Source organism: Dromiciops gliroides, chromosome 1, assembly GCF_019393635.1.
Source record: "Dromiciops gliroides isolate mDroGli1 chromosome 1, mDroGli1.pri, whole genome shotgun sequence".
Taxonomy (NCBI): Eukaryota; Metazoa; Chordata; class Mammalia; order Microbiotheria; family Microbiotheriidae; genus Dromiciops; species Dromiciops gliroides.
The window spans coordinates 16,474,526-16,501,834 of NC_057861.1; the positions used below are offsets into that span (position 1 = coordinate 16,474,526).

General features: G+C 49.3%; 1 protein-coding gene across 4 annotated transcripts in view; it reads right to left on the reverse strand.

The window, feature by feature from the left end:
• ACACB (acetyl-CoA carboxylase beta) overlaps positions 1-27,309 on the reverse strand; it is a 108,848-nt gene that overhangs the window by 44,840 nt on the left and 36,699 nt on the right. For all 4 annotated transcript variants that reach the window (XM_043971229.1, XM_043971220.1, XM_043971244.1 and 1 more), the window contains 19 exons: positions 26,580-26,712; positions 22,922-23,060; positions 21,130-21,239; positions 20,863-20,944; positions 20,533-20,631; positions 19,584-19,693; positions 19,370-19,480; positions 17,482-17,691; positions 14,941-15,111; positions 13,386-13,547; positions 12,565-12,728; positions 11,531-11,681; positions 11,181-11,284; positions 9,191-9,272; positions 7,881-8,026; positions 6,584-6,734; positions 5,501-5,635; positions 4,906-5,052; positions 232-420 (listed from right to left, as the gene is read on the reverse strand). In XM_043971229.1, coding sequence (XP_043827164.1) covers positions 232-420; positions 4,906-5,052; positions 5,501-5,635; positions 6,584-6,734; positions 7,881-8,026; positions 9,191-9,272; positions 11,181-11,284; positions 11,531-11,681; positions 12,565-12,728; positions 13,386-13,547; positions 14,941-15,111; positions 17,482-17,691; positions 19,370-19,480; positions 19,584-19,693; positions 20,533-20,631; positions 20,863-20,944; positions 21,130-21,239; positions 22,922-23,060; positions 26,580-26,712 — 2,596 coding nt within the window. The remainder of the gene's footprint in view (positions 1-231; positions 421-4,905; positions 5,053-5,500; positions 5,636-6,583; positions 6,735-7,880; positions 8,027-9,190; positions 9,273-11,180; positions 11,285-11,530; positions 11,682-12,564; positions 12,729-13,385; positions 13,548-14,940; positions 15,112-17,481; positions 17,692-19,369; positions 19,481-19,583; positions 19,694-20,532; positions 20,632-20,862; positions 20,945-21,129; positions 21,240-22,921; positions 23,061-26,579; positions 26,713-27,309) is intronic.

A 27,309-nucleotide genomic window follows, 5' to 3' on the forward strand; every position in this document is an offset into this window, starting at 1 on the left:
TCACTTAGCTCCAATTGCCTCACCAAACAAATGAATGAATGAATGAGGCCAACCAACTGGTACATTAACCATTTAACTAAAACTGACAAGGGCTGTGATCTCTGGAATCTAGGGAAGGGAGGCCTGTGTTGATACGACCGCAGGTCTCCTGACGTTTCCTATCAGAGGCCAGACTCAGGAACCCACAAGGGTTTCATATCATCTGAGAGCCGTGCCCCCCACCCCCTTTACCTGCTGGCTGGGGAACTGACAAAGCACAGAGGTGATGTTGCTCGCATACTGCGCCATCACTTTGCGGACGGCTTTCTCCACGGAGGGCGGGATCCGGCCAGAGACGCTGGTCATGATCTCCTGGAGCTCCAGAAGGGGTAAGGAAGGGGACCGGAGGGTGACCATCAGCTTGTTCACCCACTCCTTGAGCTGCAAGAGACAAAAGGCATGCACGTCCACTCTCTGTGGAGATAACGGCGTGGGGCCAGGGGGTGTGCATTGAGCGCAGTCCTGGAGGACTGGGCAGGTTCATCAAGCGACCCAGCAAAGGGTTCAGGCCGGACTGGCTTCTTCATGTGGAAGGCACACAGCCCGGCCTACCCATCCTCTGAGCTCAGCTCAGGACATTGATTGAATCCACAAAGCCTCCCCCGCTCCCCGCACCAGAATCTGGTTCACACCCATCTCTCCTCTCTGAGCCTCTAGTGCGGGACTGCACCTCTCTCTATTCCTCATCTGTCTGCCTTGTCTTGTCTCCCGGGAGACCGTTGGCTCCCTGGGGTAAGGACCACATCATGTGCTTCCTTTCAAAGTGCCTAGCATGCTAGAAAATATACCCCCACTTTTAGACAGATAATAGATGGATGGATGGATGGATGGATGGATCAATCAATAGATAGATAGATAGATAGGTGATAGATGATAGATATACATACATATTCTTATATGAATATACAGTCATATATGGATGAATAGTCATATACATGGACTTCTGGGCATGTATCTCACAACTGATAAAACTAGAAGTTGATTATAATAATGTGGCCAATTTCAATCAAATAAAACTTTAAAGCTTTTGCATTAATAAAGATAAATAGGGGGCAGCTAGGTAGTGCAGTGGATAGAGCACCAGCCCTGGATTCAGGAGGACCTGAGTTCAAATCCGGCCTCAGACACTTGACACTTACTAGCTGTGTGACCCTGGGCAAGTCACTTAACCCTCATTGCCCCGCCCCCCCCATAAAGATAAATAATAGAATAAGAGATAAAATAAATAATTAGACTAAGAAGAGAAACTGTCAAATGGGGAGAAAAAGCTTTGCATCAAATATTTCTGCCATCTCTACATATCAAAAAAGATACATATCTCAAAAGATGAGAAGTCAAGGGATTTGAGTCATTTTCTTTTTTGTTTGTTTGTTTTTTGTTTTTTAGTGAGGCAATTGGGGTTAAGTGACTTGCCCAGGGTCACACAGCTAGTAACTGTTAAGTGTCTGAGTCTGGATTTGAACTCAGGTACTCCTGACTCCAGGGCCGGTGCTCTATCCACTGCGCCACCTAGTTGCCCCCTGAGTCATTTTCAATTAGAAGAGAAGCAAATTCTCAACAATCATATAAAAGTGCCCCCAGTAACTCATAAGAGAAATAGAAATTAAAACAACTTAAAGATGGTGAAACCAGAAATAAGCAACTTTAGGCTGTGGGATGATAGGGACAAATCTGCTACTGATGGGTCTATGACTTGAGCCAACTGCTCTTGTTACCAATCAATTAATAAACATTTATCAAGCACCTACTATGTGCCGAGCATTGTGCTAAACACAGAGGATACAATAAGAGACAAAAGGAGGGGGGCAGCTAGGTGGCACAGTGGATAAAGCACTGGCCCCGGATTCAGGAGGACCTGAGTGCAAATCCAGCCTCAGACACATGACACTTACTAGCTGTGTGACCCTGGGTAAGTCACTTAACCCTCATTGCCCCACAAAAAAAAAAAAAAAAGAAAGAAAAAGAGAGAGAGACAAAAGGAAGTCTCCTGCCCTCAAAGAGCTCATGATCTAATTGGGAAGATTTTCCTGGCTGTCCTCTATCACTGGAATGTTCTCCATCCTCTGCTCCAGTCACTGACCTCCCCGTCCTCCTTTAAGTCCCAACTGAAATCCCACCTTCTACAGGAAGCCTTCCCCAACCCCTCTTCATTCTAGTTTCTTCCCTCTGTTGATGATTTCCTGTTTATCTTGTACACAGCTTGCTTTGTATGTTGCCTTCTGCATTAGACTGTAAGCTCTTTGGAGACAGGGACTGGTTTTTTCGCTTCTTTCTGTATCCTGAGCCCTTAGCAGAGTGCCTGGCGCATAGTAGGTGCTTAATAATGTTTCCTGACTAACCATAAGATGATCAAAAGAGATTCAGAGAAACGTGGAAAGGTTTTACTGAACTAGTGCTAAGTAAGAGCAAGAATGATGACATGTGCAATGACATTAATTATGTAAATGGAAAGAAATGCCCCTGCAGTGACTGGCACTGATCACCTGTCTCAGCACAGAGGTGGGAGGACTGTGGGAAGGATGGTCCTATCTGCTTTTCATTCCTGGCCAATCTCCTTTCTTTGTTACAAGGGAGGGTTTCATTGTCAGGAGGTGGGTCAGGGGCACCTGCACACAGATTAGTAAGTGATTGTGGTATAAAATAAATAAGAGGTTATCAATAAGGGGAAAGAGGGAAATTTGGACATCTCTGAAATGCTTCCAACTCCTTCTTCCTGCAGATGGAGAAACTGAGGACCTGAGAGATCACAGGGCAAAGACTCGCACCTGGGTCTTTAGACTGGAAAATAGGGTTCTTCCCCACACTTGCCCTGCTTGTCCAGGGCACTTTTTCTTTCAAGTAATTTTTTTTTTTTTTTTAGTGAGTCAATTGGGGTTAAGTGACTTGCCCAGGGTCACACAGCTAGTAAGTGTTAAGGGTCTGAGGCCAGATTTGAACTCAGGTACTCCTGACTCCAGAGCTGGTGTTCTATCCACTGCGCCACCTAGCTGTCCCCTCTTTCAAGTAATTTTAATTATTATCTTTTGTTATTTTATTATTTATCTTTCCCAATTGAGCCAAAGTAATAGAGACATTGAATAAGTGGGATGTTATTTGTGATCTCCCTCTTGCTTCTACCAAGAAGCCTTGTGGGGAGGGGTCCTCTCCTCCAGGGCTGAATTCAGTAACTTGTGTTCCACCTGCATTGTCCATTATTTCCACTTACATGAGTCAGCACACAGATGTATCAGTTCAGACAAGTCTTCCTTGGCTTCTCCATATTCTTAACATTCATTATTTCTCACCTCACTGTGCCTACCTTACTTTTGTGGACCAACCTTGTTGAGTCATTTCCTGGTTGACATCTACTATGTCAACTACACATATAAACATTTTAGTGTATATGGATATGTATGTGTATATATATATGCATATATAAACACATATAAAGTCCTGTCATTGACCTCCCTAGGGTTTATGTCTAATAGAGAAAACTTTGGGTCAAAGGGTACAGGCATTTTAGTAAATTTTTCCACCTAATTCCAAACTGATTACCAGAATGGTTGTACCATTCACTTCACAGCTCCACCAACAATGCATCAGTGTGCCTCTCTTTCCACAACCCCTCCAACACCAGCTGCTCGTATCTTCTGTCATCTTTGCCAATTAGTTGGGCATGAGGTGAAACCTCAGAACTGTTTTTGCACTTCTCTTATTTATAAGAATGTCTCTTATATATAAGAGTAATTTGCATTTCTCTTATTACTAGTAAAGTACAGCTCTCTTTCAGGTAACCGTTAACCATTTGCAATTTTTCTTTTGGGGAATGTTTGTTCTAGCTGTTGGGGAATGGCTTTTGTCTTCCTACATTCTCTTAGTTGCTTGTGTGTATACCGTGGGAGTCACACTCTTTTCAGAGACATCTGCTACAAAGGGTTTTTCCCCCAATCCATCACTTCTCATCTGAGATACCCTAAGTTCGGTCATGCTAAAGCTTTTCAATTTCACATAACTGAAATGATCCGTTCTGTCTTTTGTAAACTGCTTCTACATCTTTTGTTTGAGTCAGCATTTGCCCCCTGCCCACTGTGGCAGCCGGAGGCACCTGGTCTCATTCTCCTCGCTTTCTTGTAATGGTCTGACCTTCAACAGTCAAGTCACGTCTCCATTTTGAATAACTTAGCGGGAGTCTGACTGCGCCATGACACACACAGATCCAACGAGGATGTCAGACTCAAAGGGAACTTATACGTCATGAGGAGTAAACCTGTCTCAGGGCTACCAGCTGAGTCAAGGCCAAAAGGTCAAGGAAACAAAAGAACAAGTTTTCCAGGTGTGTGTGTGTGTGTGTGTGTGAGAGAGAGAAAGTGATTGTGCATATGTGTGAGTGAGAGTGAGTGTATGAGTATGTGCATACATGTGAGTGTATACATGTGAGTGTGTATGTGAAGGTGTGACTGGGTATAAGTGTGTGATTGTATGTTTGTAAATGTGTATACATGAAAATGGTATATGTGTGTGACTGTGTATGTGAGAGTGAGTCTACATGAAAGTGTATATATGGGTGTGTGTAATTACGTGTGAACATGTGTGAGTGTGATTGCATATATGTGTGAGTGTGTCAGAGTGAGTATATGAGTATGTGTATACATGAGAGTGTATATGTGTATGAAAATGAGTGGGTATACGTGTGCGATTGTATGTTTGTAAATGTTTATCCGTGAAAATTGTGTAAGTGTGTGATTATGTATGTGAGAGTGAGTTTACGTGAAAGTGTATGTGTGGGTATGTATAATTATGTGTGCGCATGTGTGTGTGCATGTGCGTGTGTGTTTTCCTTGACTCTCAGCCTGAACAAGGCCCAACAGCAGAAGCCACTCTGCTCACCTTGCTGCTGAAAATGGGTTCTGGCAAACAGTAGCCGTTCATGACATTGGTCAGGTTCTCCAGGACGCTGTGGAAAACCTGGTGCAGCTTCTCTCCGATGATGGGCAGGGTTTGCTGGCAAGGGAGGTCGCCTGTGTACGGCTCGGCCTGGGGAGAGGCGGAGGGAGGAAAGGTTGGGAGGGGGAGTGATGTGGCCCAAAGAGCCCCGGGCCTGGGTCTGACACCTCCCTGGGGGCTCTTCCACTTAACTAGACTGTCTCCCCAGAGGGAGTGGGCTTCCTCCCTCCACTGGAGGATTTCCAAGCAGAGGCTGAGGGAGCCCTTGCCCAGGACAGGCTGGACATTTATGCTTCAGGCAGGGGGACGCCAAGAACACAGGATCTGCGGCCAGAGATCCTGGGTTCAGATTCTACCCCTGCTCCTCACTACCCAAATGGCTTTGTAGTTTGAGTCCCTTCCCTTCTGGGGCCTGTTCCTCGGCTATAAAGGGAAGGCCACAGAGGAGATCACCTCCGGGGTCCCTTCCGGCTCCCCAGCGCCGGTCCAGGTTCCGCCAGCTCCAGGAGCCCCCAGTAACCTTGGCGTCATCACTCACCGCATGGAGTTTAGAAGGGTCATCCAGCTCCAGTCTGGCTATCGCACAGCCCGCTTGGAGCACGGCTCCTGGCCGCTTCACGTAGTAGATCCGGCCATCTTCCTGCACACTCAAGGTCATGATCATCTTCATTACCTGGCGGGGATGGGATGAAGAAGTGAGGAAAGAGACCCCAGGGGCAGCTAGGTGGCGCAGTGGATAGAGCACCGGCCCTGGATTCAGGAGGACCTGAGTTCAAATCCGGCCTCAGATACTTGATACTTACTAGCTGTGTGACCCTGGGCAAGTCACTTTACCCCCATTGCCCCACAAAAAAAAAAAAAAAGAAAGAAAAAAGAAAAAGAAAAAGAAAGAGACCCCAGAGCCTGGACTGTGCATGTGAAAGACCCCCCAGATTGGTGGTTGGTCACATGGGCCAGAGCAATTGACACACAACCCATCTCTATGAGGCCCTAAGGATACACCCAAGCTGTAATTACTGGGATAAAAAGACATACACAACAGAGCCACCAAATCCCTACAAACATGCCAGAATTAAGGTTCGGTGAAACTGATCCCCAAACTACAGCCTTTCTCTGGGAGACAGTCATCAAACAGGGAAAAATTAAAAAGAGGGTTTTTCCCCCTGAAAAGTCATATCCAAGTTTGAACATTTCTACAACCCATCTTTTCTTCAGAGGAACTTCAAAGATATCGGAAAGCACATGTACGTGTGGGAAAGATGGGGCTGGAGAGGCCACGGGCAATAGGTGCACAGCAACCCAAGTCGCAACAAGGGGCCACTGGGCTCCATCCCTGAGATTCCAAGCTTTCAGAGGGGAGTTTTTGCTTTATCTTGACTTGTGGAACCAACCACAGGCACTCATTCTCCTTGCCTGGTCTCCCTTGGGCCCCATGGAACATGGCTCAAAGCGAGCCTCAGTCAGGAGAAGCCCGTTCCCTTGGGAAGCGGCAAAACCGACAGGCCGCCCCGGGGGCAAAGAGCCTGTCTGTGACCTTGGCCCCATCCCAAGCTGGGACCAAGGAGAGCAGGCTACAAGAACAGCCCCCTACAGGGGCAGGGTCCAATCTAGCCTGTGGCACCTCCATCTCTGCGTAGGTGTTTCCAGCCGTCAGGTGACCTCCGTCCTCCACCAGGTACTGCACCAGCTTGCCCGCAGACGGCGATCTCAGGATCGTGGGATCATTCTCCTTCTCAAACACACACGTCTTATTGCCGATCGTGATCCGGTAACTAAAGGAGACAAGGAGGCGGGGTGGGTTTGCAGTCGTAGCCTGTGTGACTGCCGAGGATGCTTCCCAAAGAAATCCTCAATTCACAATGATCACCTGGTAAAGCGATCCGCTTTGTCGTTAGCCCAAATTCCAGAACATTCTGCGACCTGAATGAGCCACAGACGGGCTAAGTCTGGTACCCCCAACAATGAGGGCTGCCCCAAAGTAGGCTGGGCCACCTCTGCCTCTGGGAGGCGGGTACCTTGCAGAGGGCATCCTTGCTCGGATACGGATCAGACCGGGGGCTTTCAAGGTCCCTCCCAACCCTGAGAGTCAGGCTGTGCACACCCGAGGCTCACCAAGGTGCCAGCCTCTCCCAAAGTCCCATGGGTACCAACATCAGGGCTGCCCCTCACACCCGGGGGCTCTGAAACAACCCCCCACTGGCTCTCAGGGGGCTCTTCTCTCCTTTGCTTACAGCTGCTGGAGACCCGCTGCTACCAAAGGCCAAGATGTGGGTGGGAGGTGGGGCACCTAGGCAGAGCCCTGGACACAGGAGGGGCTTAATGCTCATGAAATGGACCAGCAAAGGATGGTGACAAAAGCCAAAATGCTGCCCCTTCCCCAGAGGCACAGCGTCTACACAGCCCCAACATCCAGGATGTCAATAGCCATGACTGTGAAGGGTAGGGTGGAGCAGTGGAGAGCGCCCTGGCCCAGGAGTCAGAGGCCCTGAAATCGAGGGGATGGGGGTATCCCTTAGGACTTCCTGATCCTCAGTCTCCTTTCAACGGAGGACACTCCCACCAACTACCATGAGGTTCAAACTCTACCGTCAAAGGGAGACCATTAGGGTGCTGCCCAGATTGGGAACAAGTTAAAGATGGGGAGAAGGCACTGGCTGTGTGACCCTGGGCAAGTCACTTAACCCTCATTGCCCTACAAAACAAAACAAAAAGATGGGGAGAGGGAGAGACTTCCTCACCCAAGGGGTCGATGTTTCAGCAGAGGCAAAGCCCCTCCATGGGTCTGATCAACACCCCCAGGAAGGTCCCTGCCTCCCCAGCAGAAGGCATGTGCACACGCTGCTTTTGAACCTGACCTCCTGGGAGGGAAAGGCCCCTCTCCCGGCCTCCGGGGGTCCAGGGACCTCGCAGGGACCCACCTGTCGATTTCCTCCTTCATATACGTGGTGTAGCTGTTACCGTCGTAGGAGAGCAGCAACCCGCCGTCGTTGAGCCTGTGGGCGTCTATCTCGATGTGACAGTTGTTCATGATGAGAACAAACATGGTCAGAGACTGTCGGGCAACCTGGGGGGAAGAGGGGGTCTCAGCGGGCAGCACCTGAGGTGTTCCACCCGCCATCTTCCCCTCCCATGACCAGGAAACACTGCGGTTCTACACCAGCTAAGAAGCCCTAAGGAAACAAAGTCTATGGGCTGATGCCTCCCAGGGTCGGAGCTGACCAGGCCAAATGAAAGGAGCCGAATCCTCCTTCTACGTGACAGGTCTTCAAAGGCCCGCAGAGGCCCAGCACATCCCTCCATGTCTCCTCCAGCCTAACCACCCCCTTCTTCTTTCAAGAGACCCTCATAAAGTGAGGGGGACGCAAAGGCTTCACTGGCCTGGCCTCCCTAACAGGAACTGTGTGGAGAGCCAGGAACGTCCCAGAGAGAGGGTGCAGATCTGTTTTCTTTTTAAAAAAACTTCAAGGGGCAGCTAGGTGGTGCAGTGGAGCACCGGCCCTGCAGTCAGGATGACCTGAGTTCAAATCCGGCCTCAGACACTTAACACTTACTAGCTGTGTGACCCTGGGCAAGTCACTTAACCCCAACTGCCTCACTAAAAAAACCTAAAAAAAAAAAAACTTCAAAAGGGGGAGACTGGAGAGCCTCTGGGAGGCAGGCTACAGCTGGAAAAGGTTTGTAAAATTTAGAAATGGATGGAATGGGGCAGCTAGGTGGCTCAGTGGATAGAGCACCAGCCCTGGAGTCAGGAGTACCTGAGTTCAAATCTAGCCTCAGACACTTAACACTTACTAGCTGTGTGACCCTGGGCAAGTCAACCCCAAATGCCTCACTAAAAAAACAAAACAAAACAAAAAAAGAAATGGATGGAACGCAGGAGTGAATTTTGGATGAGTGAAAGGGCGTGTCCAAGGTCCAAGAGGAAGATGTGGGGGGAGAGGGGGTCCTAGAAGTCAAGCCTCGAAGGCCAACACTGGGCCTCCCACATCCATCCCCTCCAAGTGTTCCCTCCCAGGCTGGGCCGGGAGGCTGGGTGAGGGACCCAGACACAGGAGGCCCCTCCCACACACTAGAAAGAGAGCTTTTGAGGACTTTCACTGAAGAAATCTACTAAAGGGCACCATGGCCATCCCATAGCCCAGCCCTTGCTGCCCTGCTTTTGGGCAGAATTCAGCTCAAATTCACTCCAGTACCGGGCTGGGGTCTGGGGGAGTGAGGTGGTCTTCACCTTGAGGATATACTTCACCCCTCCATAGATCAGCTGCACATCCACGATGTTCAGCAGAGAATCTGCCGGGAGAACCTGGCCCCTGGAAGACAGACAGAGACCCCTCAGAGAGGGTCACTCGGCTGGTTTTCCGGCTCCTTCAAAGCAAGTGGGGCCATGTCTTGGGCAAGAACTCTTGTCAGCGTCCCAGTGGGGTTGGCAACAACACCACTGAGACTGTTGACTGAGGGATCTGAGCATTGCGGGGGCGGGTGCTTATTACTAGGGCAGGAGGGGGCTCTATGGGGCCCCCAGTTTATCAAACATTTGTTACGTAAGTATCCTCAGGGCAGCACATTCTGGAAAAGGGAGCAGCTGGCCTCTAAGGCACCAACCGAGTGAACTTTGATTTCCTTATCATTTAGCTACCTTTGAACTAATAACTAAGGGGGAAAGCCTCCCTTCCCGGTATTTCCCCCATACTTCTGTTTGCTGGTGGCTTAAAAGGAAAGAGAAAAGACCCAGAGTCCCATGGACATGAGCTGGGTCGGGGAAAGCCCACCCTCATATCTGTTCCAGCCACCAGCTCTCTCTTGCCAGTTTATAGTGGTCTGAGGAAATAAAAGGATTTAGAAAGTTTATCTCCACCTTTATTTGAGACCCTGGAGGTCACCCCAAGTCTTCTGACATCACACTGAGAGTCCAAAGTGCCCCATTCTGCCCTTAACAATATTCTGTTTCATTCCCTCGATCCTCTGGGCTTTCATAGATGAGCCAGAGAAAAGGGAAACCTGGGAGAACTCACAGGCCCGGAGAGTCCAGAGACCAAAGCCTGAGCCGAAGCTTTACTCTTGATTAACCCAGTGACCAGAGCGTCTTACAGGGCCATTCTGGGTCTCAGTTTCCTCACCCATAAAATGGGAACAGTCATTTTTGCACTTCTAGTATTGCGAGCTTCCTAGAGTCGCTCTGAGGGAAGAACTTTGGAAACCACCAATTTCGAAGAAGCTTGCCCTACCATTATTCAACTAACCTTAATTACACAGTATGAATGGATGGAAGGATGGAAGGAAGGAGGGAGGGATGGATGGAAGGAAGGAAGGAAAGAAGGAAGGAAGGGTGGGTGGATGGATGGATGGATGGATGAAAGGAAGGAAGGATAGGTAGGTAGATAGATATATACATATATGCATATGCATATATGGCAATGTATTTATAGACAGGTAGATATTTATGTATGTATATATGTGGAAACAAAAATGTCTGTGTGTATATATATATAGGGAAACATACTTATTTGTAGATATTTATATATGTATGAGTGTATATATAAATATGTATATATGTGGTAACAGATTTCTACAGATGGATATATTTATGGATATATGGCAATGTATTTATATATAAATGTATATCATTTGTGTATATAAATTTGTATATGTGCACATACATGATACAAGTGCACACACATATATGCATCTCTATATAAATACACTGCCATATAGACATCATATATATAAACATAAACATATATATACAAATATAGAAACAGATCTAAATATATCTGTATAAACACATTGCCAAATAGACATCATAAACATAAATCCGCATATATATCAGATATATAAACATATATCCATAAATATAGAAATAGATAGAGGGAGCAGCTAGATGGTGCAGTGGATAGAGCACTGGCCCTGGAATCAGGAGGACCTGAGTTTAAATCTGGCCTCAGACACTTGACACTTACTAGCTGTGTGACCCTGGGCAAGTCACTTAACCCTCATTGCCAAAACAAAACAAAACAAACAAAAAAAGAAATAGAATCCACCTATGTATATAAACACACTGCCACATATATATATATATATACATATATATATATATATGTATATATGTATGCATCCAGACACATAGTGTCTACACATGCCTCGGAGGATGCCGAGCACCCCACGTTCTGGGCCAGCACGTGGAGGCACTCACTTGGCTCGGGAGATGCCGCACACCGTACCTTTCCAGTGAATGCAGGAAGTCGGTCATACAGGTCCTAAACAGGGCGTCTGCTACATTCAAGGCTCCACAGACCACCCCAAGCATGATGTCGGGTTTCTCAGCCTAGGAAAGAATGACTTTTCAGGGTGATCAGAGGCCTGTTTCCTCAGCAGGGAGGATCACAGAGCTGGAAGGTGAGAAGGGGTCTTGGCAGCCAGCCCCTCTGCAGAACCTACCCAACAAGTGATAGCCCAGTCAGCCTCTGCTTGGAGACCTGCAGGGATGGGGAGCTCACCACCTCATGAGGAGGCTAGGCTGAGGCCACCGGGCCCCAGAGGAGGCTCTGAGGGAAGGGGAACACCCACTCACCTGCACTCTCTCAGCAATCAGGTGATCCAGCCAGCCCGTGTCGATGTCATTGCTTTGGAAGTTCTCTGTCTCGAGCAGGTTGACGAGGTACTCCACCGTGGTCCTGAAGTCTCCCCGGATGGACAGCTCTTTCAAGGCTACCACCATGTTCCTTAGAAACACACATTTCCCAAATCAGCACAGATACATTTAATGTTTGCTCAGCGAGCCTCCCACACACACAAGGGCATCACTTTACTCCTCAGAATTACAAACTACAGGTGAAACCTGAAAGGCAGCTTAAACGAAGACTCTCATATGGTCATCGATTTGAAGCTGGAAGGGACCTTGGGGACCACTGAGTCCCACCCCCTCACTTTACAGAGGAGGCAACTGAGGCAGAGGTTGGGTGACTTCCCTACTCACAGCCAGCAAGTATCTGAATCAGGATTTGAACTCAGGACTTCCTGACTCAAGTCCACTCTACCCACCAAGCCCACCCACTGCCCTACAAGGCATCTTTTTTTTTTTTTTAGTGAGGCAATTGGGGTTAAGTGACTTGCTCAGGGTCACACAGCTAGTAAGTATCAAGTGTTTGAGGCCGGATTTGAACTCAGGAACTCCTGACTCTAGGGCTGGTGCTCTATCCACTGTGACATCTAGCTGCCCTATAACCTACAAGGCATCTTAAGACACCCCCTCATCCTTCATTCCTTTTCTTTTCTTTCTTTCTATTTTTTTTGCAGGGCAATGAGGGTTAAGTGACTTGCCCAGGGTCACACAGCTAGTAAGTGTCAAGTGTCTGAGGCTGGATTTGAACTGAGGTCCTCCTGAATCCAGGGTTGGTGCTTTATCCACTGTGCCACCTAGCTGCCCTCTCATCCTTCATTCCCAACCAAGAAAACTAAAACACAGAGATATGGGCTCATGTCCTCTCCTCTTTCCAACCCAGTGTCTACTTTCTAGTATCATACAACAAGCAGACTACTGATTGGGCAGGAAGGAAGAGAAGGAGATTGGGGAAGAGAGAGAGGGAGGAGAAGGGGGGTACTGACGAGACAGCCTCTTCTCGGTTCTCTCCCCAGGAGAAGCAGTGCCCAAACTGTGAATCTGCAAACTCGTGCAGGCCCCCGGCAGCCGCCACACTGAAGTAGCCCCACACATTCTTGCTACTGCGGAAATTCAGCTCCTGGACGGTCCCAGAGCTTGGCTTAAAACCCTGGAGACAGAAGAAAAAAGGCCAAACTGAGGGAAGGGTCAGAATAAAAACCTAAAATCCTACCCGGCGGATGGGAAACAGAGACATCTGCAGATTCCCCTTCATTTGGCTGGAAGCCGTGGTCAGTGTTGGGTTGCTCATGGCCTTGATGGGGATGACGTGCCCGCTCAGGGGCACGGCCCCTAATTTGTATATCCCAGTGTATAAGTAGAGACAACACGGGGCAGCTAGGTGGTGCAGTGGATAGAGCACTGGCCCTAGATTCAGGAGGACCTGAGTTCAAATCAGGCCTCAGACCCTTGATACTTACTAGCTGTGTGACCCTGGGCAAGTCACTTAACCCCTCACAAAATAAATAAGTAAGTAAGTAAGTAAGTAGAGACAACACAGGATGGGATGGCATCAGGAGAGACCTGGATTCAGATCCCACCTCTGAGATACACTCCAAAGGAGATGTATCTAGCACCTAACCCCTTCCAAACCTCGGTTTCTGTAAAACATGGGGAAAGAATGCCGGCGGCACCTGCCCTCAGGAACTGTGACAAGAAGAAAGGCAGGCAGACCACCTGGAGAACCTGAAGGGAAGCCTCCGTGCCCGCTAAGTTTCCTCCCTCCTCCAGGCTTCAGTTTCCCCACATTTTCAGCCCCTCGTCTTGCCTCATCTGGGTTCTCGCTGGTGATCCTGGCAGCAATCACATGGCCCCTGGGAATAGGTGGATTGACAGGGTTATCAAAGGAAATGGGAGTGACGCCCCAGGGTGACTCTCCATACAGGATCCGGATGTCCTTCAGCCGGTAAAGGGGGACCCCCATGGCAATCTGTGGATGAAGGAGAAAGGTGTTCCCGTTAGCCCCCCACAGGCTCCAAGAGGGGCAGCTTGTCAGTCCCAACAGCTCAGGGGCTCCTCTGCCCTGCCCGATAGGCAGAGACTTGCAATCAGGAGAACCTGAGTTCGAATCCCACCTCAGACACTAACTCAGCTGTGTAGCCTTGAAATAATCATGACCTCTCTCATACAGATGGTAATAGCAGCTGCCTATCTCAGAGGGGTATTAGGAAGATCAAAAGAAACCCTCCCAATATCAAAATCGAATGAGCAAGGGAGCAGCTAGGTGGCGCAGTGGATAAAGCACTGGCCCTGGATTCAGGAGGACCTACCTGAGTTCAAATCCGGCCTCAGACACTTGACACTTACTAGCTGTGTGACCTTGGGCAAATCACTTAACCCTCATTGCCCCCCCCCAAAAAAAATCGAATGAGCACTTTGCAAACCTTATGGGACTGTGTAAATATTGGAGAGGGGGAGGGGAGAAGGAAGAGGGGGGGAGGAGGAGTTTATATTTCACAAATGGGAAATGGGAAATGGCAGCACAATTGGGTGCCTTGGGGTACACAAGGGACAGATCATTACCATGGGCTGGGAGGTCAAGGAAGACTTTATTTTTTTATTTTTTTCGGGGCTATGGGGGGTTAAGTGACTTGCCCAGAGTCACACAGCTAGTAAGTATCAAGTGTCTGAGGCTGGATTTGAACTCAGGTCCTCCTGAATCCAGGGCCGGTGCTTTATCCACTGCGCCACCTAGCTGCCCCTCAAGGAAGAATTTAAAGAGAAGGTAAGACATGGAAAATTATCTTGGCTGGTGTTTGTGTTTTTTTACCAATCTCATCCAGGACTCAATGCCAACAGCACTACTGAATGCCACACAAATTACACCCAAAGGAATTGACCGCGGGGAGAAGATAAAAGACTGGCAGCATTTCTCCTCTATGCAGTTACTGACACTATTTAAGCTTGAATCACCCTCACCTGTATGAATGAATAGCCATTTATTGAGCACTTGCTGTGTGCCAATCACAGGGCTGAACCTTGGGGATACAAAGGGGTTCACAGTCTGATGGGGGAGGGCCCAGCCTCAGGTCAGAAGGGAAGGCTGCAGCAGTTACGCAGATCTAAGGCATCTCATTGACCGTCATTTCCATGCTGAACCTTTGGGCAGTGCTAAGGACTGGGGTGTCTGGGGGGCACCCACTGGGTGGTCTTTATCTCTTTCTCCCTCAGTGTCCAGAAAGTGGCATTAAGCAGAGCAGCATTTTACTAATGTTCGATGAACGACCAAAGGAACCAAAGCACCCAGTGTACACGTCACCCCTCCCTCAACAGGCAGGGAGCAGCTCTACCCCACCCCCCAATCCCGTGAGGGGGATGCTCACCTGCAGCTGAGCAGCCGGCAAGTTGACATCGGCAATCATCTCTGTGCAGGGATGCTCCACCTGCAAACGTGGGTTCAGTTCCAAGAAATGGAAGTGACCATCTTCACTGTAGAGGTATTCTACGGTCCCCGCGCTCACGTAGCCCACCGTCTTGGCCAAGCGCACGGCGCACTGTGACGGGAAAAGACAAAGAGAGAAGCCAGGGAAATCTTGGGTTTCTTTCCATGCACTAGAGCTTGATGACGCCCCCACGTCCCTCAGGCTCTGGGCTCAGGGCACACATGGCGTCCCCCCACCTCCAGTTTTTTTTTTTATTTTATTTTTTTTAATTAATAAAGTATTTTTTTCCTGTTACATGTAAAGATAGTTCTCAACTTTTGTTTATACAAGCTTTCCAATTTCACATTTTTCTCCCTCCCTCCCCTCCCTCCCCACCTCCCCCCTCCCCTAGACAGCAGGTAGTCTGATATAGGTTTTATATATATATATATATATATATATATATATATATATATATATATATATACACACACACACACATAATAACATTAAACATATTTCTGCATTAGTCATGTTATAAGAGAAAAATCAGAGCAATGACGAAAAACCTCAAAATAGAAAAACATCAGCACCAAAACCAAAAGAAATAGTATGGTTCATTCAGCATCTATACTCCACAGTTCTTTTTTTTTTTTTTTCTTGGATTTGGAGATCCTCTTCTATCATGAGTTCCCTGGAACTCTTCTGTACCATTGCATTGGTGAGAAGAATATAGTCCATCACAGTAGGTCAACAATCAATGTTGATGATACTGTGTACAATGTTCTTCTAGTTCTGCTCATCACACTCATCATCAGCCCATGCAAGACCTTCCAGGTTTCTCTGAACTCCTCCTGCTCATTGTTTCTTACAACACAATAGTATTCCATTGTATTCATTTACCACAACTTGTCCAGCCATTCCCCAATGGATGGGCATCCCCTCAACTTCCAATTCCTTGCCACCACATAAAGAGCAGCTATAAATATTTTTGTACATGTGGGTCCCTTTCCCCTTTCCATAATTTCTTTGGGAAAAAGACCCAAAACCCCCACCTCCAGTTTACAGACAGATGCATGTAAGCCCAGTAAGACGAGAATGTGAGGGGGAGGCAGGTGGAGGGCTGGGAAACGGCCAAACAAGAGGGAGATTTTTCCAAGACGTGGCCCATTCCCCTAGCATTCACACAAGGCCAGGAAGAGAGACGCGCTCCCTACAGTCCATTAATCACAGTAGCACAGGAGTGGCACAAGGACCTTGCCAGTCACTGGCCCTCTTTTCCCATTAGGAACCAGAATCTTCCAGATTGGGGTCATGGCCTCACAGGATAAGAGCTAGAAAGGACCTCAGCACCAGCCAGTCTAACTTCCCTGGGAAGTGGCCATCTGGTGTCCACCTGAAGACCTCTAGGGAGGGGGAACTCACCAGCTCTAGGCGCAGCCTCCTGGATTTTGGAATGGCTGATGATTGGGCTGGTTCTCCTGCTATTGAGCTGACACTGACCTGTCCCTGCAACTTCCACCTGGTACTTCCCCCCGGGGCCAAAGAGAACCAGACTAATCCTCTTCATGTATGTCCCCACACTGGGCAGGATCCCTCTGGGACCCCAGATGCCAACATTTTCTGGGATTTCTAGGTGCTTAGAACAGTCCTTATTAGCACTGGGTGTAGGATTCAAGCCCAGGACTCTACCCAGCAAGAGGTCTGTGTTGGGGATCCTCATAAAGCCTATGAACTCCACCATTCTCAGAATAATGCTTTAAATAATTGAAAGAAATACAAAGTTTTAGTGAAAAGAAAGATATGGGGCAGCTCGGTGGCGCAGTGGATAGAGCACCAGCCCTGGAGTCAGGAGTACCTGAGTTCAAATCCGGCCTCAGACACTTAACACTTACTAGCTGTGTGACCCTGGGCAAGTCACTTAACCCCAATTGCTTCACTAAAAAAAATAAATAAACAAATAATAATAATAATAATAATTGAAAGAAATACAAAATTTTAGTGAAAAGAAAGATGAGTATTTTTTCCTACCCAACTTCACAGACCGCCCCCTAAAATCTATCCATGGAGTCTGGGGTTCATGGACCTCAGATGAAGATCCCAGCTCTCTTTGCTGCCTGCTGCCTCTAACCAGTGGAGGTTGAGATCCATCCTGTCCGGGCCACATACAGGAAGGAGAACACTGGAGCTGGAAGACCCTCAACCTCATTTACAGCTGGGGAAGCTGGGATACTCACAGAGATTTTTTTTTTTTTTTGGCAGGGCAATGGGAGTTAAGTGACTTGCCCAGGGTCACACAGTAAGTGTCAAGTGTCTGAGGCCAGATCTGAACTCAGGTACTCCTGAATCCAGGGCTAGTGCTTTATCCACTGTGCCACCTAGCTGCCCCTCACAGAGAGATTTTTGGACGGCAGACCTGGCAGAGGAGCCAGGCGTCCCCACTCCCCAGCCTAAAGGAGATGAAGGGCCCCCGGAAGGGCCAAACGGTGCCAGGAAGCCTACCTGCTCCATGTGCTCAAACACCAGCGGCATGGCAACGGTGGCGGGTGCCTCCTCGATAATCTTCTGGTGCCGCCTTTGTATGGAACAGTCTCTCCCAAAGAGAGACACAGCATTCCCATACTGATCGGCGAGGATCTGCACTTCCAGGTGCCGGGCGTGCTGAGCCAGCTTCATGACGAACACTGGGGAGCCCGGGATCTCGCTCTGAACCTGGAGGGAGAACAAGGCACGCATGAGCCAAGCCCCCGAGGGTGAGCCTTCCTCCCCCAAAACAGAAAATTAAAATTAAAAAGAAAGAAAAAGAAAAAAAAAAAGCTCTACGTGTAGATGCAACTATAGATGTGGATAGACCAGTAGGCCTTAGACGCTGCCATCTTTAAACTTAGGCAATGCTCAATCTGGGGAGCGGGAATTATGGGATCATAGAGACCCAGCCACAACCATACCTCGCACTTCTTCTTCTTTTTTTTTTTTTTTAGTGAGGCAATGAGGGTTAAGTGACTTGCCTGGGGTCACACAGCTAGTAAGTGTTAAGTGTCTGAGGCTGGATTTGAACTCAGGTCCTCCTGAATCCAGGGCCGGTGCTCTATCCACTGCGCCACCTAGCTGCCCCCATAGCTCGCACTTCTGTAGGATTCTCAAGTTTGCCCCACGACAACCCTGGGAGGAAGGGGCTACAAATATACCCATTTTAGAGATGAGGCAACTGAGGCAGAGGGGAAGTGATGGTTGGTCTCCCCTGCACATCCTCTTACAGGGCGAGTGGCTTCCTTGTTGCTCCTCCAGAAAGATGCTCCATATGCTGAGTTGGGGCATTTTCAGGGGGTGGCTGGCCGGGCCTGGGATGTTTGGCCTCTTCCTCATCTGAGGCTCCTGGCTAAAATCTCACCTTGGCAGGTCCCCCTCAATGCTAGTGCCTTCCCTCTGAGAGTCTGTGTACATATGTATACACGTATATAAAACACAATGTGCGTACGTGTACAATCACTACCTATACATGCATAGGCATGTACATGCACCATCCTAAGTATGTGCATATACATAAGCATGTGCCATGTGCACATATATGAACTATGTACAAATAAGATGTGTTTGGGGGTGTCGACAGGCTAGCTGTTGGCACGTGGTCTCCTCCCCCCTGAGAATGTGAGCTCACTGAGGAGAGGGACCTCACTCTTGCCCCTCTCTGAATCCCAGCACTTGGCACGGTACTTGGCAGAAAGGTACCTGCTGGCTTACCGCCTCTGACGTCCAGGCTCAAAGGATGACCAGAGGCTTATGATACTTAGAGGTCAAAGGGGCCTAAAGGCCACCCTCTTCAAGCCGTTTATTTTCCCTCCCCGGATGGGGATGACTTGTCCAAGGTCACACACATACGAGGTCCAAAGCAGAGACAGAACTCCTGGCTCCCGACTCCCCCGGCCAGTGTTCTTTCCCCTACCACATGCTGTTTCTCTAATTAATCATTCACAGTCCAGAGACACAGCTGTGATCTAAAAAGATTCCCTGGTCAAAACTATTTTTAATATCTCCTATAAAGTAGACTGGATAAATATTTTTAATCTTGGTCCAGCAATGGAAAGAGTCAAGAATAGCGGAGCGGGTTCCATGTTTTTAGACCCAGAGGTTCTGGGTTCAAAATCTGGCTCTTTTATTTACTGGTTACATGACCTTGGGCAAGTCACCTCCCTCTCCCTGGGCCTCAATTCCCCCTTCTGTCAAATGAAAGGATGAGACAGATGCAAAATCGATGCTCCTACTTTCGCAGAACCTAATTATGAACGGCTTCATCAATGCCTCATGGGCGGGGTTATGGAAAGTGACAGGGTCACAAGGGGCTTGGGAACACTTGCCGGTACAGAGGCACCAGGACGGGGTGGGCCCTTACTTGTCTGAAGAGGTTCGGGAAATCCTCGGCACTCTCAGCTTTCCGGATCCCTTTCCCTCCACCACCTTCAGAAGCTTTGATCATCACTGGGAAGCCAATTCTTTCTGCCGCCTGAATGCGAAAGACAAAAGGACCCCCTTGAAAAGTGAGGCAGCCACTCCCCAGGCTCCCGAGGCCCCAGAACTGCACCGAGGCACCCAGTGTCCAGGCTCACCTGCAAACCCTCCTCCATATCCCTCACGCAGCCCTTGGTGTACGTCTCTGAAGGGACGCTGATTCTCTTCATCTGCTGAAGATCGTCCTCCTGCCACTCCACAACAAGACCTAGGGGCCAAGGCGGAGGGAAACGGAAAAATGGAAAACTGCGGAGGAATCCCCACGGCCTGGGAATGAGGGGCTTCTGCTCCCTCAAGGCCAAGGTCCTGACATATCCGTGCGGGCCATCGGCCATCACTAGCCATCAGTCATCACTAGCCATCAGTGTACTGATGATCAAAAAGACAACTGGGAGGGGTCCTATGATTCAACCTTTGCTTTGTTTATTTGGGGGAGCACTCGTTCAATTCACAGAAACTGCTTTTTAAAAGTGTGGCATCCTATGAAGTTATTAAGTGTATGACAGAAAGATCAGGGGTGAGAGGCCCCACTTCACACCGGCCACACGCCCCGAATCTGACGCTGTCCCTGGGAGCTTCCTCCCTCCACTGGTACAAGTGATGGCCCCTCCACAACCCAGCAGAGCAGCCTCTCCCCTCATGCCTCTGTAAGGTTTGACAAGCGTTCTCCTTACAAGGGGTGATATAGGGAGGAAGTGAACCGGAGGAGGAAGTGAACTGATTTCTGGCTCGGACCACGGTCCTGGCTCCATCTCCAGGGCTCCCTAAGGAGATGCTGCAGCCCAAAGACTCATGCCTGGTGCGGGGGTCGGGTTGCCAGCAGCTCCTGCTCAGGTGATTCTACTAAACAGCAGGAATGCCCATGGACGTGGCCAGGGCTGCCATCCAGGAAGCCACAATTGGCATAGGACAGAGAGAACTTTCCCCGGGGGCGCCTACACGGGAGGAGGGAGGGGGTGCTTCCTCCTCCCTGGGTCAACCATCTACAATGAAGTCACTGTCCAATGTACTCTGCCCCAAGCTCCATTCTGGGAAGTCTCCTCTTACCACTTCCGCTCCACGGCAGCGTAGGAATCTGCAGGGTCTGTGCCACTATGGTCGAAGCAACCTTATCTCCCAGTGCCCACATGGCATCACTGGGAGGGCCTTAGGGGGAAGGAAAGAAAAAACACGTATTGATTAGGCACCTACTGCTTGCCTCAGTGCTCTACAAAGACTACCTCACTGGATCCTCACAACGACCCCACAGCACCCTCAGCACCATCACCGTGAGCCCCAATTTAATGCTGCTGCTGCTGGGGTGGTGGCCGACCCCCTGTGAAAGGGGGAGCTCTGCTTGAACCCGGGTCCCAGTCACACCCTGGAAGGAGGTCTCACCTAAGAAGGCAATGCCATGTTTCTGGAGCAGTTCAGGCAGTTTGGGGTTTTCTGAAGCATGGCCCCACCCAGCCCACACGGCCTGAAAACAGGAAAAAGATTTCATTGACACGTCCCGCCTTTCCTCTCTGCCCAGCACCAAGTGTCCCCAGGGCTTCCAAGCTGGGCCAAAGCCAACTCGGCGGCCTATGGCCATGAAAAGAAGGGCTGCTGGAGGGCAGCTGAGGATTCCGAGGCCCCCGGCCCCGACGCGCCCCCGGCCATCACCTGCACTGGGAGCCGCTTGGAGATGTCCACGATCAGCTCTACGTTGGCATAGTTGTTATTGTTGGGCCCTCCGGGAACAGGCACGTAGTGATCCGCCATCTTGATGTACTCTGTTGGTCAAGAGGAAAGAATGGAGACACCCAGTTATTGGGCAGCAGGTGGCAGGGCAGGACCGTAAGCCTCCAAGGGGCCTGCGCCAGTGCTAGGCCACACAGAGGGGAGTCTTCCTGGTGCTCTTCCTGGCATCCCCCATATCTGGAGCATGTGTCACATCTGGGGCATGTGCCACACATCTGGAGTGCATGTTATATATCTGGGGCACACACCACACATCTGGAGCACACAGCACATCTAGCGCACACGCCACACATCTGGAGCACACATGGGCTTTTGTGGTAGGGGTCCCATTTTACATGGGGTAGCAGCTCACTAGAGAAGGCAGAGTGGGGAAACCCTGGCACAGAAAGACGGGGTGAAGGGCCTGGGGAGGCTCAGTGAGCAGGGGACAAGATCATTGTCTCCAGGCACTGGAAGGTCTGCATTGTGGGAGAGGGACTGATTTCACTTTGTGGGTTTTAGCAGAAAGAACTAGGAACAGTGGGCCAAGGGGCGCTACATTGGAAAGAAGCTGAAACCCAATGGGAACCAGGAGGCAAAGACATCCAGGTATGGGGGACAGCCAGGCCCTGAGCCAGGAGATAGAACCCAAACTGAGAGGCCACCAGGCCTTACCTGCTTTATCAGGTGAAATAATGTCCAGAAAACACTTTCTGAACCTCAAAGTACCATATAAAGTGAGTCTTTTATTTTTGCAGGTAATGAGGGTTGTCACACAGCTAGTAAGTGTCAAATTTGAACTCAGCTCCTCCCGACTGCAGGGCTGGTGCTCTAGCCACTGTGCCATTTATTGTTAAAGAGAGGGGGCAGCTAGGTGGTGCAGTGGATTAAGCACCGGCCCTGGATTCAGGAAACCTGAGTTCAAATCTGACCTCAGACACTTAACACTTACTAGTTGTGTGACCCTGGGCAAGTCACTTAACCCCAACTGCCTCACAAAAAACCAAACCAAAACAAAAAAAATCTGACCTCAGACACTTTACGCTTACTAGCTGTGTGACCCTAGGCAAGTCACTTAACCCCAATTGCCTCACACCAAAAAAAAAAAAGAGAAAGAAAATCATTTTAGGGGCAGCTAGGTTGTGCAGTAGATAAAGCACTGACCCTGGATTCAGGAGGACCTGAGTTCAAATCCAGCTTCAGATACATGACACTTACTAGCTGTGTGACCATGGGCAAGTCACTTAACACTCATTGCCCCGCTAAAATAAAATAAAATAAAATAAAATAGAGGGACATTGAATAGAGGGGCAAATGTGGAACCCAGAACATGCTGATGAAAATCCCACCTCTGATGCTCTGTAAGCACAGGGAAGTCACTTCCATTCTGTTTCCTCGGCCATTAAAAATGCGAAGAATAATGTACTCAGCCTCTTCCTCACAAGGAAGGTGTGAGGAGTACAAACATTCTGCTAGATTTAAACGTCAGTTAGTGGGATTATTGTTGATTCTAATGATGTGGATAGAGGGACAGCCATGGGGCTCAGGAGACCTGGGTTCAAGTCCACACACTGGCTGGCTGTGAGTCTGAGCAAGATATAACCTCCCTAAGACGTGGGCAGCTGAGAAGGGGCCAGTGTGCTTTGGTGGTGGGAGCTTCCACACCAGGAGTCCCCGGCAGGAAGAGAGGCGCACGCGGGGCCGGTCTGCCTCTCCTTGCGCTGAAACAAAGTACCTGCGTTGGCTTTGAGATCCTCCGGGGTAACCATGACCACAAAGCGGATGGCCCTCTCGTTTCGAAACATCTCATAGGCCCACCTCCGAATGGATCGCATGCACTTGACGGCAGCAATGCCATTGTTGGCGATGAGAACCTGAAGGCAGAGAGACAAAGCACAGAGCCAGATGAAGCGTCCGCATCTCCGTATCAAGTGTAAATCACAGGCTGGAGATGCTACAGGTACTGCAGAAGCCATCTCTCCAGATGACCTCCCTCGTTTTACATATTAGGAAACTGAGGCTGAAAGAGAGAAGGTCACTTTTTAAGGTTATACACATAATAAATGGCAAAGGTAGAATTCGAACCCAGGTCCTGTGATTCCAAAGCGTGCATCTGATCCCTATAATAGAATGTGACAAAAAGCACACTGGCCAGAGCCAGGAGACTTTGATTCCCTTCTTGGCTATGGGCCACAGCTTACTAGCCTGTAAAGTGAGAATTTTAAAACCCACACTTCCTACCCCCCAAGAGAATGCAAGCTATAAAACCCTATACAAATGGGAGTAATTACTATCACTGGACTAGAATAAAACGTAACAACAGCACACAACATTTCACTGAAATGAATACTTCCAGGATCCGTGACTTTTGTCACGGTGTCGGTAGGCCCTTCGCCAACACAGATTGCAACCCCTTCCCTTCCTCTCTGGGAGGTATTATTATGGTTGAAGTTATATTATAGTTGAGGTTATTCTTCCTCCTGGGACCAACGTGGTGATAGATGCCTCTGCCCTTGGTGAGGCTGGTCCTCAGCTAGGAGACCAGCCGTCACCAGACCTGTCGGCCCACAGGGACTCCGTCACCCCTACATCAAAGAACAATAATAACTATTCTCAATGACCCACATTTTTTAAGATCCGATCCCTTTCATGTGTAACATCCAAACCTTCAAAGAGTTTTCAGAAAGAGAGGTACAGAGGGGCAGCCAGGGAGCCTTGGAGACCTGGGTTCAATTCTGTACGTTGGCTGGTTCCACGGTGGAGGAGGGTGGGAGCCATGAGCTGGGAAGTCAGAAGATATGGGATCTAGTCTTGGCTCTGCTACTAAGGGTGAATCCCATTCCTTCTGCGGGCCTCGGTTTCCCCATCTGTACCACTGAAGGGACTATGGGGTCCCTCGAGGTATCTTAGGAGTGGAGCCATAAATCCTGGGGAGGGGGGTTAAACATAGCAACCAGAGTGTGACTCAGGCCTCTGACTCCCCATGGACGCAGAGCCCACTGTGCCTTGGATGGGCACATCCTGGTCTGAAATCCAGTCTCATGGTGCTACGCTGCTAACAAGACAAGAGATTTGGAGCTGGGACAACCATAGATTTCATTTTATAATTTGGCAAGGCCTCTGTTGGCATGCCCAGGGATCTGACATGGGCACCATGCCACCTAACATTTTATTAATGATTCGGTCAAAGGCAGAGAGAGATGGCACGCTTATCCAATTTCCAGCAATTCTAAGCTAGAAGGGACAACTCACACATTAAAGGGCAGAGGTGGTATCCAAAAAGCATGGGGCTGAATATAATAAGATGATGTTCAACAGAGAGAAATGTAGAATCTTAATCTTAGGTTCAGGAAAAAAAAAACAACATTTCATAAGCAGAGGACTGAGGAGACATGGTTAGGTTTCTATGAAAATGATCGAGGGGTCTCAGTGGACTGAAAGCTAGAATTGAGTCAGCAAAGTGACATGGCTGCCAGAGAAATGACCCTGATCTTGGACTGCCCTCTGCAAGGCATAGTTTCCAGGAACAAGGAAGTGATTGTCTCTCCGGACTCTGCCCCCCAACTCTTAAGCACTTCTGGATAATGTACTCTGATAAACTGGAATGCAGCCAGAATGGTGAAGGTCCTTGAGTTCATGCCACACAAGGAATGGGGACATCTGGCCCGCAGGGAAGACTAAGGAGGATCAGGAGAGGTGGCTACAAGCACCTCCATAGCTGGTAAGACTTGTTCCCAGTCTTGGCCCCAGGTCAGAGGAGCAGGAGCTCTGAGAAAGGGGGAAAGGACAAAGGCAGTCTGATAGCGCATATTGAGCTTGTGGGCCACTAAAACCCCCAGATTGTTTTCAGACAAACTCCTAACCTTCCTGACAGAGATGTCTATAAGTGGAGGGGGTCGCCTCAGCAGCTAGTCGGCTCTCCTAGGGAGATGCCAGATGACCACTGGTCCAGGAGAAGTGAAGCAGCTCGCTCACAGTCACACGGGGAATGAGTGTCACCACAAAAGCATGAATGGAGGGCCTCTGACCACAAACCCAGTGTGCTTGGCTCATTCTACGGTAGCCTGCCTCCTGTAATCAAACTGTATCTCCCTCCTACCAAGGGATCGGGGCTGCCTGGAAAATCCCCATCCCATGACCTGGCTTCTCACACAGCTCTCAAACCTGGCAGCCAAGTTGTGCAGCAGACATTCGCGGGAACAAGGGAAGTTCAGCCTGCCTGCTTTGCAAGACTCCACAAGGTGACCTACAAAGACTTTGTGGAGATGCAAGGGGAGAAAATGCATTTTACCCGGCTCAACAAAAACTCCCATGGAGCAAAGCAACTCCCTGAAGCCTTCCCTAACTGTCCTGGACAAGGACAGGGATGAGGGCCCAAACACATCTTGTTCGATGGCACTTTGCATGCCCTCCTCACAACGACTCTGGGAGTGAGGTGGCCTAAGTACGTACCATTAGCCCTATCTCACAGATAAGGAAACTGAGGCCCAGAGAGGTGACCTAACAGAATGACCCAGAGCCAGCATTTGAACCCAGGTCTCCTAACTCCAGGTCCTGTGCTTTTTTTGATATGTGCTCCTTTATGGGGGTCACCCCTGAGTCTGAAGCTCCTTAGGAGCAGGGATGGGTCTCACTATTCTCCCCAGTGCCTGACCTGGGGTTACGAAGTATCTGTCAAATAAATGTTTTGTGGTTTTTTTTGATGGGGCAATGAGGGTTAAGTGACTTGCCCAAGGTCACACAGCTAGTTAAGTGTGAAGTGTCTGAGGCCGGATTTGAACTCAGGTCCTCCTGAATCCAAGGCCAGTGCTTTATCCACTGCACCATCTAGCTGCCCCTAATCTGTCAAATAAATGAATAAGGAAGCCCCTTCCGGGGCTGAATTTGAACATCTCTCCCAATTAATTCTACAACAGGTCAATTTACGGTTTATACAGGCTTGGAAGACAGAGGCCGTATGAGACAAATTCCCTCAAGAAGCTTACACTCTAACTAGCCCTAACAAAAGGTAGAACGTGTTATATGCAAAGGAGGGACGTCCTAGAAGAAGAAGTGTCACCCCAGGGTAAGACTGAGCAGGAGAGAGAGAGGATAGGATGATAATGGAATGATGAGAAGAGAGCACCCCAGGCCAACCCCCTCATTTTAGAGAGAAGATAACCCAGGTGATACAGCGAGTAGGGGACAAAGTAAGGATCCTCTACCCTCGATTCAGGGTCCTTTTCCAGCTAGGGGAAAAAAGGAAAGAGACACAGAGAGAGGAAAGATGAAGGCGGGGAGGCCCCAGTACAAAGTCACCGCAACAGCGGGGTGACAGAGACAGACATCCACCCTGCGGGGAAAGGGGCAACTCTACTGCTGCTGATCCCCAGGGGGAACCAGAATATCAGTACCTTTTCAATAACGTGATTCCCCCCAAAGCGAGTTACAAACTCAGCCGGAGAGGCGACTGTGAAGTCTCGATGAAGGTCGAATTTCTTCTGTTCTCGTCCTCTTTTCACCAGGTGCAGTCCTGACATGCTAGGCCTGGAGATGAAAGATGAAGAAAGGCGTCAGTGGAAATCTGGAGCCCTGTGCTCTCTAAAACTCCTGGGTCAACGCTCTGGGCCTCCGTGGAGAATAACCATTTGCTTAAAATCCAGAAGGAGAAAAGCCGCCCTGAGGTGGCCACCTGGGGCATCAGGGCATTTGGAGTTAGAAGGAACCGTGGAGATCTGGGCCAGCCCTCTTGTTTTACGAGGTGAGAAAAGGAGGTCCTCCTAGGGTCAGCGAGGTGCCCAGGGAGGCTGTGAACCCAGCACTAACTCCCAATTTAAAGTCCTTCCCACTGAACCATCATTGGCCCTTCCACACTTGGGGCTGAAAAGCCTTGGGGTGCTGCACAGACAGCTTAAGAAGGGGCAAATGTGCAGGTGAGGCTGTCTCTCTGTCTCTTTTCTAGATTAAAAGTAAAGGTGGGGGGCAGCTAGGTGGCGCAGTGGATAAAGCACCGGCCCTGGATTCAGGAGGACCTGAGTTCAAATCTGACCTCAGACACTTAACACTTACTGGCTGTGTGACCCTGGGCAAGTCACTTAACCCCAATTGCCTCAGCAAAAATAAAACAAAATAAAACAAAACAAA